The sequence below is a fragment of the Hesperophylax consimilis genome, chromosome 24 (assembly GCF_061612785.1).
Source record: "Hesperophylax consimilis isolate HC1 chromosome 24, BYU_Hcon_1.0, whole genome shotgun sequence".
NCBI classification, from domain to species: Eukaryota; Metazoa; Arthropoda; class Insecta; order Trichoptera; family Limnephilidae; genus Hesperophylax; species Hesperophylax consimilis.
Window position 1 is genome coordinate 2,451,183 of NC_142859.1, and position 20,246 is coordinate 2,471,428.

A 20,246-nucleotide genomic window follows, 5' to 3' on the forward strand; every position below is an offset into this window, starting at 1 on the left:
ATAAAAGAGAAACTAAATATGTAGTGAAATATATTTAATTATGCCACAGATTATACAATAATCCCAAAGCATTCTTACAAAAAAAGCAGTAAGACGTTACCTTACTTTGCTATTCTTTAGAAGAGCTAATTTGCCGTTATAAATAATTATAATTTCTCTTGCCTTTTCGCTTCTATTTTCTTTTTAATTTTTAGTATTTTGTTTTTATAAGTTTTACACCTCATTCTATACTTGCCAGCAAGCAGTTTGGATTTCTTCAACAATTCCTTGTAGTCTTCTACGCTTGTTGGTTTTCTTCGTTTAAAAGATTTCACTTTGTCCACTGGTTTCACGGGATTTGCTTCAGGTTGTGAAATATCTGGACTTGAGGGTTTTGTTTGTTCAAATGGTTTCATTATGTCTACCGGGTCTGGCTGTAAAAGATCTGGACTTTTAGAATGAAATCTTGTTGGTTTTGTTTGTTTAAAAGGTTTCCCTGGTTTAATGTCTGGTTGTGAAAGATCGGGGCTTGTAGACGGATATTCTTCAGTCATTATTTCAACTTCTTTTTTTATCTTCATTATTTTATTTTTTTGTTGATCTATGCTCTCTATTTCTATTTCAATCATTTCTGTCTTTGGTTTGATCGCTGGCTTCTTTGTTTTGAGTGTCTTTCTTTTTGAGAGCACAGGACTTTGTTGCGGAGAGGATTCTGGACTCGGTGAAGGACTAGGGCTGGAGAAGTAAGTTGGACATTGCAGGTTGATCTTCATCTTGGCGTTAGCGTTAATAACCCCTGGATCATCTTCTTCCCCATGGATTTTGACCGATGGTACGGCACCGGGACAAACTCTGGAAAAATTAGAAAAATACAAAAAGTCAAATATCAATTCTTCGCGTTGATATGACAACAACATCGAACAGATTGTTTTTATTACTTTTTAATCAAGATAAACACAATATTTATATTTTTGGTATAAACTACCTCACTAGGCTGAGCCTTAGCTTCACGTGGGAGGCCTACGTCATCTTTGGGGAAGGTGTGTGGGAGTAGGTTTATGGAAGGAAGAAGAGGAAGTTCTGAGAAGGAAAAAGGTATGATGGGTGGGTAGGAATCTGGGGTCAATGTGTCTAGAAGTAATGGACATATGAATCCATCCCTATCACCATGGTGCAAGGCGATGGGTCGAGAGAATACGGCTGGAGAGGTCAAAAGGACTCCCTCAACCAGTCTCTCACGCAGTAGGTGGGCAAATGCATCCACTGCCAAGACCAACGACAAACCTCACTTCATGAACGCGGGTACCCCTGCTAAGTCAACAAACGTAGAGAACCACATGTGGTGACCTATGACAGGTGTGTTGGTTATCCAATAAATGGTTCCTTGGAAGCGTGCTCCGAGTTGGCAGAATTTGATATGATTTTAACAAGTTAAAGGAAATGAAAAGAAGAAAATTAAGAACTTTAAAAAGATGAATAGAAATTAAAGAAATGAGTGAAACAAAAAAGAAATAAATTAAAGAAAGAAAGAAAAGGGATAATACACGAGACCTTCCGACTCTTAGGCCCCAGACAGGCCAATGAAATTGATTATCTGCTCAATAAAGAATTTCGACATTTGATCAATGCCACCAGAAGTAAGGGAAATTAAGATGACTTTGGGAATACAGACGTGGCTACTGAATTCTTTTCAGTGACTAAACACCTTTACCTAAAAAAGTAATGACCTTCAGGGGTTATGTTCTTACACAGGTCCTACTGCCACAGGTATCTATGTTATAGGGAAGAATTTTGCACATTTGGCCTTCAAGAAAATCAACACGGAAAAAACAGTATTTTATTCTACAATGCATCATTTTAAAATAAATCTATATTTTTTGTTTTTGTTTTGATTGAGGATTGAAACTTTCTATACAGGAACTGGAGTTGACCACACTATCAACCTTACGATCGGGTATTTGACATTTATTTTGTATATTAACTGCCGTAATGTCATCCGATTTCAGAGCAATGCGTATTAACCGGGAGTGAAGAATCTCATCAACAACGAGTCTATCTGCCGAGTTGCAGCTCAATCATATATGGAAGTAGGTTAATTTACGCTTCCAAAATTTGCATTCATTCATTACAGAAAACAAAAGTGAAATCAAGTAGATTTATTTAAAACGAAGAAAGGATTGGCGTGTGCTTCAATACAAATTTCAATGCTCAGTGTAAATCCAGCAACTGTTGCGACATGCTTGCTGCTGCTGGACCAGTGCTTGAAAGAATCACAACAAATTGTGCAAACGTGGTTTTTGATTACCTACTCTAGTTATAGCATGTTGAATATAGGAGACAGAGAGTTTCAAGTTTACATGTCGGAGTTTTCCAAGCCGTTAGTGGCCAAGTTTGGTAGTGAACATTATACAGGGTGTATCGGCACGTACCCGACAAACTTTAACCAGCTATTCCTTAGCACATTTGGAGTAAAAAATGTTATGGGCACTTTGCTGTCAGGTAACATTTTTTTTTTATAAAAAATTTATTATTCATATTTTCACCACATGTCACCAATGTTTTATCCTTTGTCAAAGTTTGAAAACCCATCTGGCAATATTTTGTTCGAGTTTTGTTGAATAATGTACGTACGTACCTACGTTGGCGCGCTTTTACAATCACAACGAAATGGCACAGCACCATTTGTCTCTATTATTTAGTGTGTACGAAAGAGCGAGGACACTTTTTGACACACTTGCTAATAACAGCTGTTGAACACGAGAAACAATGCAAATGACAGTGACGGAGTGTGGAATTTTATTTATTTTTTGTTTTTAATGGAAAAAAAATGTTACCTGACAGCAAAGTGCCCATAACATTTTTTACTCCAAATGTGCTAAGGAATAGCTGGTTAAAGTTTGTCGGGTACTTGCCGATACACCCTGTATTGTTCATGAAACAGAATGGTAGCAGATTGGAAGATAGTTTGAAATGAAAAAGGCTATATTTAGTAACTAGATTTGTATAGCAAGCAAGGTAAGTACATTCCAACCTTCCTCTACCTTATATAGATTCCTACACTTATTTGTATCACCAGAGAGTCCCTATTGCTCAGTTAGAGGAACTATGGAATGTTGTGCAGCTGAAGGATGTGTTGAGGGAAGAGGGATAGGGAAGTTTCTGACTAATTCAGGATTGGTATTTAAACATAGCTAAAGCTATCTGTATTAGTAAAGAAAAGAGAGAAAAAATATTAACCTTTTTATTCATAAAAATTTACAAAATCTTCGACAACCTGAAAACATAGCGAACAAATAATATTAATGCTTTAGGTTGGGTTGTTTCTAGCTCTCGTCACATTTGATGAAAACATCAACAAAGATTTTAAATAACCCAACCTTATTGCGTTCAATTGTTGATAACGTGATATGTACTTATTTTCAGGCCCTATTTCCATTGCAGTTCTTTCAATCAGAACAATGTGTACTTTTATATAATAGCAATATTTTCTGGATTCTACACTTCTTTCAAAGTGGTTTTTGCCTCCATGACTTGGTCATTTCGAAATATTTCCAGATATTGATATCAATGTAACATACGCATCAATAATTGAAATATTCACATGTTCTTCTTTTTCAAAAGGCAAAAAGAATCCATTTGTAGGAATATACTGTTTCTTAGTAACACCCCTTTCAATTAATTTTTGCCTCCATGATCCCACCCCCACCCCAACCCCACACAGGAGGCCCTGATGAACATAATTTCTCTCAGGGCCAATGCCATCTTTGAGGATGCTGTGTGAAGGGTCTATTTAAGGAAAGGAAGGAGAGAAATTTCGGAGAAGGAAAAAGGTATGAGGGGTGGGTAGAAATCTGGGGGTCAATGTGTCCAGGAGTGACGTACGTATGAATCCATCCACCCACTGCCGTGCAAGGCGATGGGTCGAGAGAGTCCTGCTGGATAGGTCAAAAGGTCTTGGGGCGACCTATGGCAAAATGTTTAGTTGGTAGTAGTTGTAATACACAATAATAACACTCCTTTCAATTGGTTTTTGCCTCCATGAATTCGATTAAATAATCAAAAGTTAAGTCAAATTTCCACCTATCGTTATCATCAAATTCACAACAATTATTATTTAAAATGTCCACTGGGTCTCCATCTAACAAACAATGACCAATATTGTTTATTCTCACCGAAAAGAAGAGATTCCGAATTTCAAATCTTGAATTATTTCCTTCGACCGAGAGAAGATAATTTGTTTGAGAATTATATTTCAATAACGGCTGCATTTTCGAATCTCGACATGAACGGAATTTGGTTCTGATTTTTAAAACCGATTGTATGCTTGGTCATGTCAATGCGGTGTAATCAGCCTTTAGCTTGGTGTATTGTTTTTGCAACTTCCTGCTCTTCTTCTTGTATTTGCTGACGAGCCTGTGAACGTGAATTATTTTCGAGGTAATGTCTTCCAAGCTTGGTGTTGGTTTAGTTTCCTTGCCCTTGGACTTTCGCTTTCTGGTTTTGACGGGTTCCTCCTTAGGGGCGGAAAGTTCAGTTGGAATCGCTCCGGGGTAAATTCTGCAAAAGAAAACTTGCTTACAATCAAAACAAAGCTCCAGGATTAAAATACATTACTTAAGTATTGGCCGAGTAAAAGATGAGAATTGAAATGCAGTCACTTCAGCCTCACAAAAATTCCTAATATTGGGTGCACCATAGCTCCCGGTAGTTGGACTATTACATATATCTAAAATTTTAAGTTGATAATGTAAACTTCTATTTTAACTACATAAAAAAAATACATACCAATAATTTATCAAGATTTTACATTTGTTTTGAATCTTCACAATCCAAATAAAATACATAAAAATTATTTGACATCAGAAGAAAAAACTTATCTAGTGTATTCTACGATGTAGAAAATAGTACACAAAACGGTTTCCCATAAGAGTTCAAATTAGCGATGAGTTGTTCATGAACGAGCCGCACAAATGAGTTAGTTCTTTTTGAAGAGTCATATTCGTACGACTCCCGGTACGACGTCTCAATTGAACGTTAACTCTTTTTTTTATGAGATATTTTAAGAAAATAGCCCCATTAAAATTATCCAAGTATTAATTGTTATTACTTAGAGACGTGAACAGCATCATGTCTGGACTTGGACATAAGTATCTACACCTATTAACACATTATTTAGGCGTACCGGTAACAGGAGTCGTACAATCATTCAAATGCCTACGCTGGGAAGCTGGGAGCCGTATTGGGGGAGCCGTATCGGGAGAGTCGTATCGGGTCATTATCTCCCATTCAATTTAAACTGTCATTGAATTGAGCTTTTATTGAATTGAGCCGTCATTGAATTGAGCCGTCATTGAATTGAGCCGTCATTGAATTGAGCCGTCATTGAATTGAGCCGTCATTGAATTGAGCCGTCATTGAATCGAGTCTTTGAGCCGTATGAAAATATTGAGCTGGTACTATGACTCTTGCTCTTGATAAAATGAGTCATGGCCTTTAGCTAGTTCAAATAATATTTTTGTAATCCAACCATTATTCACGGATACAACATGGCAGTGTGTCTTATTTTACTCTGTTATTCGTAGCTCATGATCGAAATAACGTTGCAAGCAAAACGTAATAATTGATTTGACTTAGAAATTCCAGATAGAAACAGCTTCCAAATTTGTTATACAAGGATTCAACATTACTGACTTTTATTTTACCCCAAAAATCAAACAGCATACTTTATTGACCTGATCTGAAGAATCAGGAACATCCCAACCTTCCTCTACTCTTTCCGCAATCCTAAAATTGTTACCTAATGTTAAGTCCCAGAGATTCCGGGCAGTTACATTAGGTTAGGTTAACAATAATTTAATAATAAGTGTTTTATTATCTTCCTTTTTGTAACAAATAGAGATAATGATATCCTCACTGGGATCTCCCGTGCTGAGGATTTCATTTTTATATTATAAAAATTTTGTAGGATGGATAATATAAAATAATTATAGATATATGGTGTTTTTCTAAAATAAATAAGTATATTACATGGCGTTTTTGTTCAGTTGAGTGGTTTCAGTGTCAGTTTGTATTTGGAGTTGGTATATTATCTATTTCTGATCTCCCTATGTTTTGTATCCAGCTTTTTATTTGAGATTTAAATATTATAATATTATTGTGAATTTTGAATGACAGTGGGATTTTGTTTGTAGAGTTTAGTACCATAGCATAGGAAGCTTTTTTGCCCAAATATTGTATGTTGTAGTTGCTTTTTGGATATGTTTTTGACCCTGAGATCTAGTGTTTCTAATATACGTGTTAGGTGTTATTTCTTGTATTTTGTATTTATGAATGTAAAGGAAAATTGTTTTAGAATAGAGTTGTTTAATTGACATGGTGTTAAGTTTGTTGAACATTTCGTCAATGCTAGTTCTTACAGGGACTTGGAATAATTTTCATTATGGCTTTTAGGTTTTGATGAGTGATTTTAGGATATTCTCATACATACAATATTGGATATATACACACCCTTGGGTAGGTTTGTTGTTATTTCTGAAATCCTTAGTGGTGAAATGGTGAGAGCAGAGACTGTGGTTCTTCGAGATATATTCTGGCCCCTTCTCTGCAAACATTTCGCGTAGATCATCCCGCTTGCATTTCTCCACCCATTTTAGGCATCTGGAAGTAAATAAATAAAATAACCATCACGTCATTTCTCCACAGGGGTGGGCAGAGAGGATGAAACACCAAATGACTGTGGTCGAGCGATTAAGATCCCCAATAACGAATCCACAGGTTGCGGGTTCAAATCACAGTGTATGCAATATCTTTTAAATTTATATTACTTCAAACTTAATTAATAAAAAAAAACATATGAAATATATTTGCAGCATGTAGATACTCTCAAGTTAAGTAGCCTCACTCGTATATTATGTTTTTAAGCACATTCGAACACCTTCGAATACCTTCTCGGTACACACATTGAGATTTACTTCACTATGTAAATATTTACAATTGCATGTACTCTGTTAAAAGAGCATTAGTAATATACCTGTATAAAATTGTTGTATTTTAAATTATTATTACTATTACCACTAGTACCACTCTGGCTAGTGACCGCCGCTTATCAGCAACTAAGCTAATAGCATTTATCGTGCATTTATGTAAAAATTTATATATTTCACCCGATGAGCATTGAAAATATGTATCAACCATAAATTTATTTATTTATTTACGCCCTAATGGGCTTTTACAAAAGTAGTTAACAAGTAATACAGTTGTGTTACATAGTTTAGAATAAATTATGATTTTTGATTAAATTAAGGTAAATTCAAATTAATAGTGTGGATTACGGAAAGCTAAATATGTATTAAGGAACATATACATATAAAAACAAAAGTGTATTCACTGTGGAGTTGTGAATTCATACATCTCAGTAAAATGATTAAAAAGATTTCGTTTCGAATCTTTAAGCATGTTCCTCAATCTCGTTTTGAACTGATTCAAATTCTTGTAACCAATCTTTTAACTTTTCACATCTAGCAAGAAACGTATCTTTTTTCTTACTATCATCATAAGTGCTCGCTATGAGCTCTTGCGTAATACGAATACGAGATACTATTCGCTCACGTCGGGATTGCAACAAAAGTACTTTTTTCTCAGCCATTGTATTGAGAAATTAATCTGCACAAAAATGCCGAGTGAATACAACAATTTATTTTAAATATTAACAAATTTGTCACCAGTTAAGTATTTTTTACTACCTACAGGCAATTTTCGCGAACAGCACGGCTGACGCGAATTTTACACATAGATCAACTTTTATGAACAATTTAACCTTGAAATAATTAAATTAACCACACTTTTTTCAATTAATATAAATTATCAGGCTCGAATGACCAATGTTGGGGACGGATATAGCACCGTCGCAACGCGGAACAATAGGATTGGAAAAGGTTCGGAATGCCGACTTACCCTTTTCTATTCTTCCACGGTTTTCAATTCTTCTTTGCGCTGGTTCACAACAATTCACAAATTTCACCATGCGCGAGCTCACGATGGCTTTGATTTCGACACGGTCGATAAAGGGGGCTCCGTAATCAAACGATGTTGACAGGACGAATATTTTTAATCAACTTTCGTCGGCATAGGAGAGGAGAGGAGGGGTAGATAGGCCACAATAATTTTAGAAAGGATATAAAGGTAGGTAGCACGATGCTAGGTGCCAACATTTCCGCCCACCTAATTTGAACGAATTAATAATTATGATACAAAATTTAATAAAAGGTAAATTTAAATATATATACATAGGTAAATTGTTCATTCAAGTTGTATCCGTAATGCCTCGCAGAAAACAATTAAAAAAAAAAAAAAATAACTTTTACTAAATTAAGTATAACTTTTCGAAGAATGGTTCCTGGACCATAACAAAAATTTTGGTTTTGAAAAATATTGAAAATTGCTAATAACTCCTTTGGTCTGGAATCTGAGTAAGAAACAAAACGAGAATTAGAGTATAGACATCTAAACAACAACAACAAAAATATATATAGATCCCAATGGTAAATAAAGTAAAATATAAACACAACAAAAAAAATATTGAAAATGAAAACGTATTCTATTTTAGATGTATATCTTAAGAATTATCACTAATAATAATTTTATTCTTCTGGTAACGGGCAAAGCTTTATCACTGGTCGAACCAACGAACCAGATTGAGTTTTAACAGTAGCTACCCTAACTATTCCATCCTTACCGGGATGAACGTGGATAATTCGTCCTAATACCCACTTCATCGGTGGAAGACGATCGTCCTTTATTAACACTAATTGACCTAATTTAATGTTTGGATTAATTTTGCACCACTTTGATCGCTGTTGAAGCGTATTTAAATATTCTAAATGCCAACGTTTCCAGAAATGTTGCGACATCTTTTGGAGATGTTGCCACCTACTTAAACGATTAGACGTGGTGTCAAGAAAGTCATATTCAGGCAAACCTAGTAGGAATCCACCGATTAAAAAGTGGCCCGGGGTGAGTCCATTCACATCCTCGGGGTCTGAGCTCATTGAACACAAAGGGCGGGAGTTGAGGATGGCCTCAATTCTAGTGAGAACTGTCGCAAATTCTTCATAAGTTAGAACGGTCTCACCTATCACCCGTTTTAAATGGTATTTTACAGATTTTATCCCTGCCTCAAATAAGCCTCCGAAATGAGGACTTGCTGGAGGGTTAAAAGACCAAATAATGCCGCTCTGAATTAGATGATTAGATATAACATCACGCTGTGATGCCAAGAATTTATTTATACCGAGTAGGTACCGATTTGCACCGACGAAATTGGTTCCGTTATCGCTTATGATTTCAGAACATAACCCTCGACGATCTGTAAACCGGCTAAGGGCTGCAATAAATGCTTCAGAAGATAAATCAGACACGATCTCTAAATGAACTGCTTTCGTCGCCATACATACAAATAGACATAAATAACCCTTTGACGTTTTTGCTCCCCTACGTTTGTGATCTTTCAAGGTGAAAGGTCCTCCGAAATCTACACCAACTCGAGAAAAAGCACGGCTTTGTTGCACTCGAGAGGGAGGTAAATCACCCATTAGGGGAGGTAGCACCGAAGATTTCATTTTATAGCAGACAATGCATTTCGACAGTTGTGAGCGAATTTTGTTCCGTGCAGCCACTATCCAAAATTTACGCTGAATAGTGAATTGAAGGCTTCGTGGCCCAACATGAAGATATTGTTTATGATAATAATCTATAATTAAATAAGCTAAATGACAGATTTTCGGAAGTAAGATCGGAAATTTACTTTCATATGACAAATTTGAATACTTGAGTCGACCGCCCACCCTGATAATACCGTGGCTATCAAGAAACGGTTTCAAGTTTTGAATTTGCGCTGAACATGGACTGCCATTTCGCATATTACGTATATCAACAGAAAAATACGTTTCCTGTTCAATGCGTACGATTTTCATAAGCGAATCATTTAATTCGCGAGAACTTAGATAAGTCGAGTTTGAATTTCCACTACCAGGACGTTTCTGACAATTATTTACGAAACGCATTATCCAAGCGACGACGCGTTGCAATTTATAAAATGAAGAATATTTACTAATAATCGAATTAGGTACTATTTGAGATGATACAAACGTTTTAAGGTTGCATGTTTTGAGTTCTGGTATTTCTCCGTCAGATTGATTGTACACAGCTGAACAAGGCCAGAGTGCTATTGGTTGGTGAAGCCATTTTGGTCCCGTAAACCACAAAGGGTGTGATATAATGTCTGCCGGGAAAAGCCCTCTTGAACCAGAATCGGCACAATTTTCCTCCGAGACAACATGCTTCCAAACAGCATTTGGTGTATTTTCCAGTATTTGTACAACCCTATTAGCGACAAATGTTTTCAATAAATATGGCGGCGTTTTTAGCCACGCTAGTACAATACTCGAATCTGTAAATAGAAAAACGTTTTCTATTTGTTCGGCAAACTTTACAGATGACATAATATACTTTACAAGTTTCGTGAGAAGAACCGCCCCACATAATTCTAGTCGTGGAATTGACAGGGTTTTCAAAGGAGCGACCTTCGATTTTCCCATTAAGATGTGAGTGGTATTGCTATTACGCTCTAATAAATATACCACTGCAGAATAACCCAATTGTGAAGCGTCACAGAACCCTACGAGGAAAAGACGACTTGTCATCACCGTGTTGTAATATCTAGGAATATTCAATGTTCGAAGTAATGAAAGTTGACTTACAAATTTACTCCACGTATTATGAATATGTGGTGGAACATCACGATCGTCCCAATCAACACCTAACTTCCATAGTTCCTGTAATAGACATTTTGCGAAAAATGTCACTGGGGTGATGATCCCAAGTGGGTCGAATAAACGAGCTACCGTTGATAAAATTGTTCTTTTTGTGCATATCTTATTTGAAGGTAGATCGACCTTGTAGGTAAAATTATCAGTCGTTGGACTCCACTGAATGCCTAATATTTTAACAATTTGATCAGTTCCGGCGTTATCAAAAGAATGACCATCTTGCTGGTGCTCTTGCGAAACGTGATCCAAAAGTGACGGTGTATTAGATTGCCATTTACTAAGTTCTAATTTCCCAAGATTTAACAATCCAATGATATCTTGTTTTAGTCTGAGGGCTGTGCTAATCGTTTCTGTCCCTGTTACCAAATCATCTACATAAAAATCATCGCATAGAACCTTGGCAGCGTCAGGATACTTTGATCCTTCATCTTGTGCTAGCTGGCGAAGGGTACGAATGGCCAAGAATGGTGAACTAGACAACCCGTACGTTACAGTTTGTAACTCGAAATCAATAACCGGTTCATTCTGAGATTCTCTCCACAAAATATTTTGGAATTTACGCTGAGATGGAATAATTAATATTTGCCTATACATCTTACAAATATCAGCTGTAAATACATACTTATGAAAACGAAAATTTAAAATCATACGTGGAATTTCAGTTTGCAATTTTGGACCGTTCAATAATAAGTCATTTAGAGATAAGTTATTTGGTTGGGTTTTTGCCGACCCATCAAAAACCACACGTAGTTTTGTAGTTTTACTGTCAGGATTCAAAACACAATGATGAGGTAAATAGAATGCATCTAAATTCCGAGGTACCCGTGTCATGTGTCCCAGACCCTCATTTTCTTGTATAAAATTTCCGTAAATAATTGCTAACATGGGATCCCTTTTAAAACAAATTTCTAGTTTGTTCAATCGCGATTCCGCAAGTTTTAAGGAATTTTGAGAAGGCATAATTTCTGATTTTGTTAATAATGGTACAACATATCTACCATCACATTCTCGATAGTGATTCGAAGCGTACATTGTTTCGGCTAATTCGTCGTCCGGATTACTCGTCACAATTGAAGGTGTTTCTTCAATTTCCCAAAATTTTCTAAGAGTATTGCTTAACGAATTTGTTTCAACAAATAAAGACGAAGGCGTTTGAAATGACGAGTTTTCCATCTTCCCCATTATAATGTAACCGAATACACTGTTTACAGCACATGGAGAGCCGTGAATTATTTCATGGCCACTATTAAATATATCCAAGTATACGTCAGCTCCTAACAAAAGGTCTATTTTGCCCGACTTGTAATATGATTCATCAGCTCACAAAAGGATATTGATAGAATAAAGGATATTGATGAATCATCTCACAAAAGGATATTGATAGACATATCAGAGATTATAACTGGAGTAAACTTATAGAGGATAAGGATTGTATTTCATTATATGAAAAAATAAAATCTTTATTTAATAAATTTTACAAGAGTAGTTCTAAAACGATAGTGCAAAACCCGAAAACACGACCTTATGCAATAAATGAATGGGTAAGCAGTGAATTATTATGTCAAATAAATAAAAGGGATAAACAATATAAAAAATGGAAAAGTACACCAACAAACAAAACATATGAAACAGAATACAAAAAATCACGAAACCTTGTCAATAAAATTATAAATAAAGATAAAACTAACTACTATAATAATAAATTTAAAAACTGTTTTAATGATACAAAAAAAACTTGGGATGTGATAAATAATATTTTAGGACGTAAACCCAAAAACGATTGTGATGAAACAATAACACGATATATGTTAAAAGATAGAACTGAGGATTCTGTGTCAAATGATTTTGTGAATTACTTCTCGGATAGCATCAGCAACATGTTACATAAATGCAATCACAAAGCTACTAATATTGTACTGGAAGAACTGCCTCACAGTTTATTTATACCAAGAGCTACTATAACTGATATTGAAAACATTGTTAAAAAAATGAAAAACTCTAAAAGCACAGGTATTGACAATATAAGAATGTTTGATTTAAAAAGAAATATAAAAACTCTTGGGCCAATAATTACTCATTTAATCAATACGATAATAAAGCAAGCAAAAATTCCACAAGAATTTAAATGTAGCATTACTAGACCAATATTTAAAGGTGGAAAACACATTGAACTGGGAAATTATAGGCCTATTAGTATACTACCTGCGTTAGAAAAAATTCTCGAAAAATTTTTATCAAATAAATTAAATAATTACATAGAAAAATTCGCTATCATAGATCCAAATCAATATGGCTTTCAAAGAAAAAAAAATACTGAAAAATTACTGCAAGATTTTTCCAATTACATAAATAATCAATTAAATAATAAATTACATGTTATTGTGTTATTTATCGATAACTCTAAAGCTTTTGACACAATTAACTCTAAAAAACTGCTAGAAACCTTAGAAAAAATTGGAATAAGAGGAAATGTGTTAAATTTATTTAAAGATTATCTTAGAAATAGAAAAATATGTACCAAAATAAATAATACTTTTAGTAAAACAAAGAATGTATCTGCAGGAGTTCCACAAGGTTCCATATTGGGACCTACACTATATATAATTTATGTAACTATAATGAAAAAACTTTTCTCTTTTGTTAAACATTTTGTATTTGCAGATGATACGGCATTGGTCATATCACATAAAGATCTAAAAATTGCAATTGAACTCATGCAAATTGACTTTAATCAACTTTGTAAATGGTCACATGATGCAGGACTATTAATAAATGCTAACAAAACCAAAGTTATGCATATAAGATCACCTAATGCCAGATTTCAATTCAATCCTAATATTATTTCTCATAGTTTTAATTGCATCCATAAAAATATCCCGACTAATTGTAAATGTGAAAGCTTAAAATTAGTTACAGAATATGTCTATCTTGGTGTTACAGTAGATTGCTTTTTCAAATGGGACAAACATATTAAAAAAACCTGTAAAAGACTCAGATCAATTGCTGGCAGAATGTACACATTAAATTTTTTCCTATCAATTGAAACACTTAAAATAATTTATATGTCAATGGCAGAATCTATTATAAGATATGGATTAACCATATGGGGAAATACTAGTACAACCAATCTGAAACAAGTCCAAGTTGTACAAAACGCAATTGTAAAATTACTAGTCGTCCCTAATATTTTTAAACAGAGACATAATACACCGTTGCTGTTTCAGAGTGCCAAAATTTTACCTGTTAAGGCTATACTATGGCAAAAAATCATAATTCAGTATATATTTACCCCGCAGCATACAGAAAAATTAGAACATAAATACAGTACTAGATTCACGACGGGTTAATAGTTCCGAAATTTAATAATAAATACGGACAGAGAACGTTTGAATACAACATACCGAAGATATTTAATTTATTACCTGACACTATAAAGCAATGTAAATCTATGAATAAGGTTAAATATATGGTGAAAAATTGGCTATCGGAAAAAAAATATTTATTTTAATATGTATGAAATATTGTATGAAAAAATTGTTAATTCTGTAGATATAAGATGTAAATTATAACTTTAAAAAATGTATTTGAAACTAACTTTAAGCACCTGTTGAAAAGCCAATTCAATCGGCTTAGCAGGACTTGTTTTTTGATATTATGTATTAACTATTTATTCAATAAAAAAAAAAAAAAATAAAATAAAAAAAAAAAGCTAATTTTAAATTTTTAAATTGTGACGTTCCACTCGATGGTAAATCATATGACGGATGATTAGAAGTGATTTCTGTAATCACGACAGTTTGACATTGAAGAATAGGCCCTTTTTTATTTCGAGGTTTTATAAAACATTTTGTTTTTCCATGACAAGAATTTATACTAGAATTTCCTAAACCGTTCAGTGAAATACGATGTTTTTTAATTGACAAACCCAAGAGCTGGGCACATCTTTCCGTAATCAGAGAGACTTGACTCCCACAATCTACGACGGCGCGGATAGGTATATAATCATTATATTGATTTCGGACCTCAAGTTGTACAGTTCCTAACAAAACGGTAGAAACGCTCGGAATCGCTGTTGCGGCCAGGGTTGCACTTGAATTATTAAATTCATTTTCGCCCGATGGTTCGGCAGCAATGTGCAACATTGAATGGTGTTTTTTATTACAAACCTGGCATGTAAATTTTGATACACAATCTTTTACATGGTGCTGTTTTAAACAATTGAAACAACGGTTTAAAGTTTTAATTTTGTCCCTCCTTTGATGGGGACTTAAAGATGTAAAAGAATGACATTTGTAAAGAAAATGTGCACCTTTACATAATGGACAATGAAGGTTATTATCATTCTTATTGGCAGATAACAACGTTTTAAACGAACCTTTTTTCTCTTTTGTAGTATGTGGAGATAACATTTCTAAAATACGCGTTTGATTTCTCAGAAACTCGAAAATTGAATCCAATTCTGGAATCTCTTCACCGGGCAATTTGGATTCAAATTGACGTTTAGTTGTCAGATCCATCGATCGTATCATAATATGACCAACAAATTTATCAAAGATATTTTCTATCTTCATCGCCTTTATAGCGGCGCAATTCTCTTGAAACGTACTGAGTAACCGCGCTATACCTGACGCAGACTCGTTTTGTAATATTTTGAAATTAAGAATTTCATCAACATAATGCGTGAAAAGAATTCTAGAATTTTGGTATTGATTTACCAGAATATTCCAGGCAATGTCATAATTCTCTTCGATAAGAGGCAATGATTGTATAAGTGCCAGTGCCGGCCCTGTAATAACTGATAAAAGATAATGGTATTTTTCTACATTAGTGTATGCATTGCTGTCATGTATAAGACTTTTAAATAATGAATGAAATGAGCACCAACTTTTAATGTTACTATCAAAAGTGGGCAGCTTTATCACTGGTGCACGAATCACCGAATTACTTGCCGTTTTTGGAATTGAATTTTCATTATTACTAGTGATAACGCTTTTCATTTGCATGATCTCGAAATACATTGAATCAACATTATTCGCAATTAGTTCTGACATTTCTGTAATTAGACAAAGCATGTCTACAATATTCCCAAATTTATTACCAAAATGATGGTCTATTTATAGGTGTATGAGCTTCATAGTTGGTTTTAAAATTGTCACAGAAAAATGTAGCACTTTGCCTCGTATTTCTAGTCGGTACGTAAAATTTTATTTTGGCGAGAATTTCAGGGTTGTCAATGGAATTATTAATAATTTTATTTAAAAGTACAAGGTCAGAGATGATCCGCCTATCTGATAGCGTTATTAAGTTAAGTTGTTTCATCAAAAGAACATAGTTAATATTTTGAATTGGAAATGAAAAAATTTTAAATGACATAAGATAACATTATTAATAATTATAATAATAAAAGTGTTTATTCCGGTATGTGGGGAGGTTAGTGCAGAAAATTCAGAAAAGGATAAGGTCACATCTAGGACTCGAACCCAGGACCCTTGTCTTTCCGGGACGGGATTTTTCTGTTTCAGATTTTCGTTTAGAAATCGCTAATATTGTCTTCAATAGTTAAATATTACAATTTGAGGTTTTACTCAATAAAGTTATTCCGAAAAATAAATATTCATTCTAGACTTGCAGAAAATTAAATAGATATCGTACATTAAAAATAAAAAAAATAAGATAGGTTTATCTAAAAAGACGCTGTCTAGATTGCATTTAGTTCGGGTTGAATCTTGCGATCATACATAAAGATAGTTGCCAATAAAAATGTGCGGTGAAAAAATGAAGACAATGTTGGTAGTTCTTATTCGAAGTATGATAAAGTTAAAAGTGACCGAGGGGGATAGGGTCCCATTAGCTCAGTGGTAGAGCGGTGTCCCGGCAAGACAAGGGTCCTGGGTTCGAGTCCTAGATGTGACCTTATCCTTTTCTGATTTTTCTGTTTCAGATTTTCGTTTAGAAATCGCTAATATTGTCTTCAATAGTTAAATATTCTAATTAAATCAAAGGTTTGAATAGTGCACAATTTATTAAATTAAACTGCATTCTTCATTTTCAAGATCATCATGACATTATGAATCAAATATAAAAAAAAAAATACTTTTCAAATTGTACATTTTACATTTTTAACAAATTAATAATGTTTTTAAATTCTGTATATTAATTTTTTTATTATGTTCTTTATATCTCGTGGAAACGCTGGTAGGTAGGTATCTGGGACTACATCAATATTTCCCACTGTCTGTCTGTCCATCACCACAATTACCGTCGATCATGACGAAGCAAAAAGCATTCCGGTCTTAGCGTTCGTCCCTACTAGTCACACTATCTCTTTGCCACCGTTTCCCGCGTAATACGCATATTGTATTTTATAAAAATAGCTCTCATAAATAAAATAGAAATCATCGTATAACTACTTGAGTTATAATCAACATCTTCCCATATCTACTGAACACGGATTTACGGATTGGAAAGCACCGTAAATTACAGGGACCTTACAATCAATCTGTTGGTAAATTACAGAAGTCCTACATTAGTAACAAGCCTTTCTACATTTTTTTATTTGATATCGAGCGAACGGATCTTCAACAGAAATTTACGATTTGATTGAGCATCTTGGTGGTATATCTATGGCATCTTGTGTGGAGCTGCTTGAGCGTGTTGACGCAATCACGAGCATGGTTCCAAGTCAACATGATCGATCGAGCCAAACCGTCAAGCACGAATGTACGTTTGTGCGTAGCTTTAGGATGGGTTATTTCCAGAGATGTGCAAAATGGGTACCCAAAACCATTTGAAATGCAAAATGGAAATGGGTCAAAATTTTTCCATTTGAAAATGCAAAATGGTTTTTAGAAAAGCATTTCAAATGCAAAATGCAAAATAACTATTTTCAAAATGCATTGAAAATGCAAAATGGTTTCTCAGGTCAAACAATTAAAATAATTATTGAATTTTTAAACAATTTTGTCATTTAATAATGGACATCAATGTAGAACAAACATATTACATGATGGTAAATCCAAAAACACCACGACTACAGATTATGAAACCACAAAAAATTTGCGCGGGACTAATGTTGCCAGCGTAAAAACATAGAAACTGCTATCTAACATTTAATATTACAGCGTCATGGCCATGTTCAGTATTTTTTGTAATGGTATCACTCAATTGCCAGGGCTTCTACCAGGGAGCAACTTGACAAATGTAAATTATCTCTCATAGCGAGGTTGAGGACCGACTGATATTTGGGGCTTATGAAAAAAAGATTAGTGGAGATAGTAGGAAGAATATTGCAAAAAAGCATTTAAAATGGAAAATGCACTGAGAAAAGCATTTAAAAAGCAAAATGGTTTTTAGAAAAGCATTTAAAATGAAAAATGGAAAATACCCATTTTGCATTTTGTATTTCCATTTGAAATGGATTTATTTGAAATAAAGCACATCTCTGGTTATTTCACAGAATTTGAACAACTCCTCAAATTCTGAAGTTAATAATCAAGTTCTATGAAGTCCTATACAAGTTCTGTTAATCAGCCCTTGATGAAATAATAACAGAACTTGAATTTTAACTTTAAAATTTCATTTGAATTATTCAAATTCAGTGAAATGACCCATTCTAAGTATCGTCCGCAGTGAAAACCATCGTTCAGAATCGAAACGTTGCTTGAAAAGGCATTAGCCATATTTATTGGCCAGATCTGAATAGCCAGGTACACAACCTACCTCTTCCCCATCTCCTTCCTCAGTCCCACAATATACTTCACTCGGGGATGCCATAGTCCACTCTTGTATGGTAATTCATGCAAATAATTTATTAGGATCTTTCTCAAGGGCGGCCAGATGCAACATCAACTCAACATTAATCCTGAGCTTAGCGAAAGCAGTTAATTGATTATTCTTAAGCTCTGGAGAATGATAGAAGGCATGTATTTCAAAGATGTCCAAAAGAACTAACAAAAGTAACTAACTAAGTAGGAGTATTGATTGTTTTCAAATAAATAGTATCTGTATTGCATAAATCAATCAAAAAAGGTAAAATCAATAAGCCTTTGTAATTTTAGCAGTTTATTACTAAATCTTAACCTACTGTAAGATGATATAATTGCATAAAAGTCCAAAATAACGAATCTAGTTAAGTCTAGGTGTATTGATCATACTCAAACGCATTTCCAACGATGCAGTTATGCAGTCTATTGCGACAATAAATGGTAAACCAATATGATGCGATGAAACTATATAGAAATTATAAAACGTATGCTTACATTTCCTTGTTCTTCGGAAATCTGTAGAAGGAAGGTCCGTTCTTCATTTTTCTGTGATTAGGGCAGCCGAACATCATGCAGACACCTCCGTGTGGTTGCATATTGATTTTAAAGGTAGAACCGACGCAGCAGACTGCAATCCTACGGAGACTGTTATATCCACACCTCTCCGTCTGCGTTATGGCGGTTATATATACACCGAAGTAATAACTATATTCACGGTAACAAAATGCAACGTATATAGATGTAAAACATACAAAAATGACGGGTAAAAATAGAGTAATGAACGCGAACCAAATGGATAACCGATTTTCACAAAAATCACAAAAGCTTTGATATATTTTTTGACAGTTTGCTTTTAGTTTTGACGTTTAGAACATAAATGCAGCCGTTTCGCGCATTTTTCACTGCGGTAGAAATATGAACTAAATTGATACAACGCTAACCTTGTTGTTCGGTAGATGGCATTACTTTCTGTATATAAGTACGTATCTGATGTGATCTTTCCCGCCAGCAGTCGTGGCCGAGTGGTTAAGGCGTCTGACTCGAAATCAGATTCCCTCTGGGAGCGTAGGTTCGAATCCTACCGGCTGCGAATCTTTTTGCCTTTTTTAAGTAACATTTTAATAACACTAACGTAGACCCGTGAAAAACCACGAGATATTATATTATAGGATTTGTAATGCTGAAAGTTTTCACCATTCTTTGCATATAGATTATTCAAATAATAAAATATAAAAAAACGCCATTTTTTGTTAACATATTGTCGTCAGGTACTCAATATATTTAAAAATCATTAGTATTAGTCATTGACTAAATAAAAAACTTTTTGGTATTAGTCATTGATGTCTTATTTAGTCAATGGTAAGTAGAATATAGTAGTTACCTATCACAAGTTTCTACGGTTAAACCAGTCGAAGATTATTAAAAGACTCGATAGAGGAAAATGCCTTCAAGTTTATGTGCCCGGTACTAGTGCAGTTCCGCCGGCAAAACGAGTCGTAAAACAGGCAAGAAAATGTGAGGCATAGGTACGCGTAGATATTCAACGAATAAGTAACTACATCATTATTATACATATATTGTAATAATACTTGCACGTAACAACTATATTCAGTTAACCAATACTAATTTTTTTTTCCATTGTCGTTTTTCTACCATATATTTCTTCTAAATGTACAGG

General features: G+C 34.3%; 1 protein-coding gene and 1 non-coding gene across 4 annotated transcripts; one reads left to right on the forward strand and one right to left on the reverse strand.

Moving 5' to 3' along the window:
* Positions 1-48: 48 nt before the first annotated feature.
* Positions 49-19,452, reverse strand: LOC149411801 (uncharacterized). 3 transcript variants are annotated; one of them, XR_016304676.1, is made up of 4 exons: positions 19,064-19,452; positions 6,487-6,636; positions 4,152-4,536; positions 470-831 (listed from the first exon to the last, which is right to left on the reverse strand). XR_016304676.1 is itself a non-coding variant. In XM_089646375.1 (3 exons), exons 1-3 carry the CDS (start codon positions 19,162-19,164, stop codon positions 147-149), a joined length of 936 nt encoding a protein of 311 aa, XP_089502501.1. In that variant the 5' UTR covers positions 19,165-19,452; the 3' UTR covers positions 49-146. The 3 variants fall into 3 exon arrangements, 2 of the variants coding, with proteins under 2 accessions (XP_089502501.1, XP_089502502.1); XM_089646375.1 differs by lacking the exon at positions 4,152-4,536 and having other exon boundaries at positions 49-831; XM_089646376.1 differs by lacking the exon at positions 470-831 and having other exon boundaries at positions 3,089-4,536; positions 19,064-19,450.
* Positions 19,453-19,576: 124 nt separating this feature from the next.
* TRNAS-CGA (transfer RNA serine (anticodon CGA)) lies at positions 19,577-19,658 on the forward strand. Its single transcript has one exon. It is a non-coding gene; the product is annotated as a tRNA-Ser (tRNA).
* Positions 19,659-20,246: the final 588 nt, after the last annotated feature.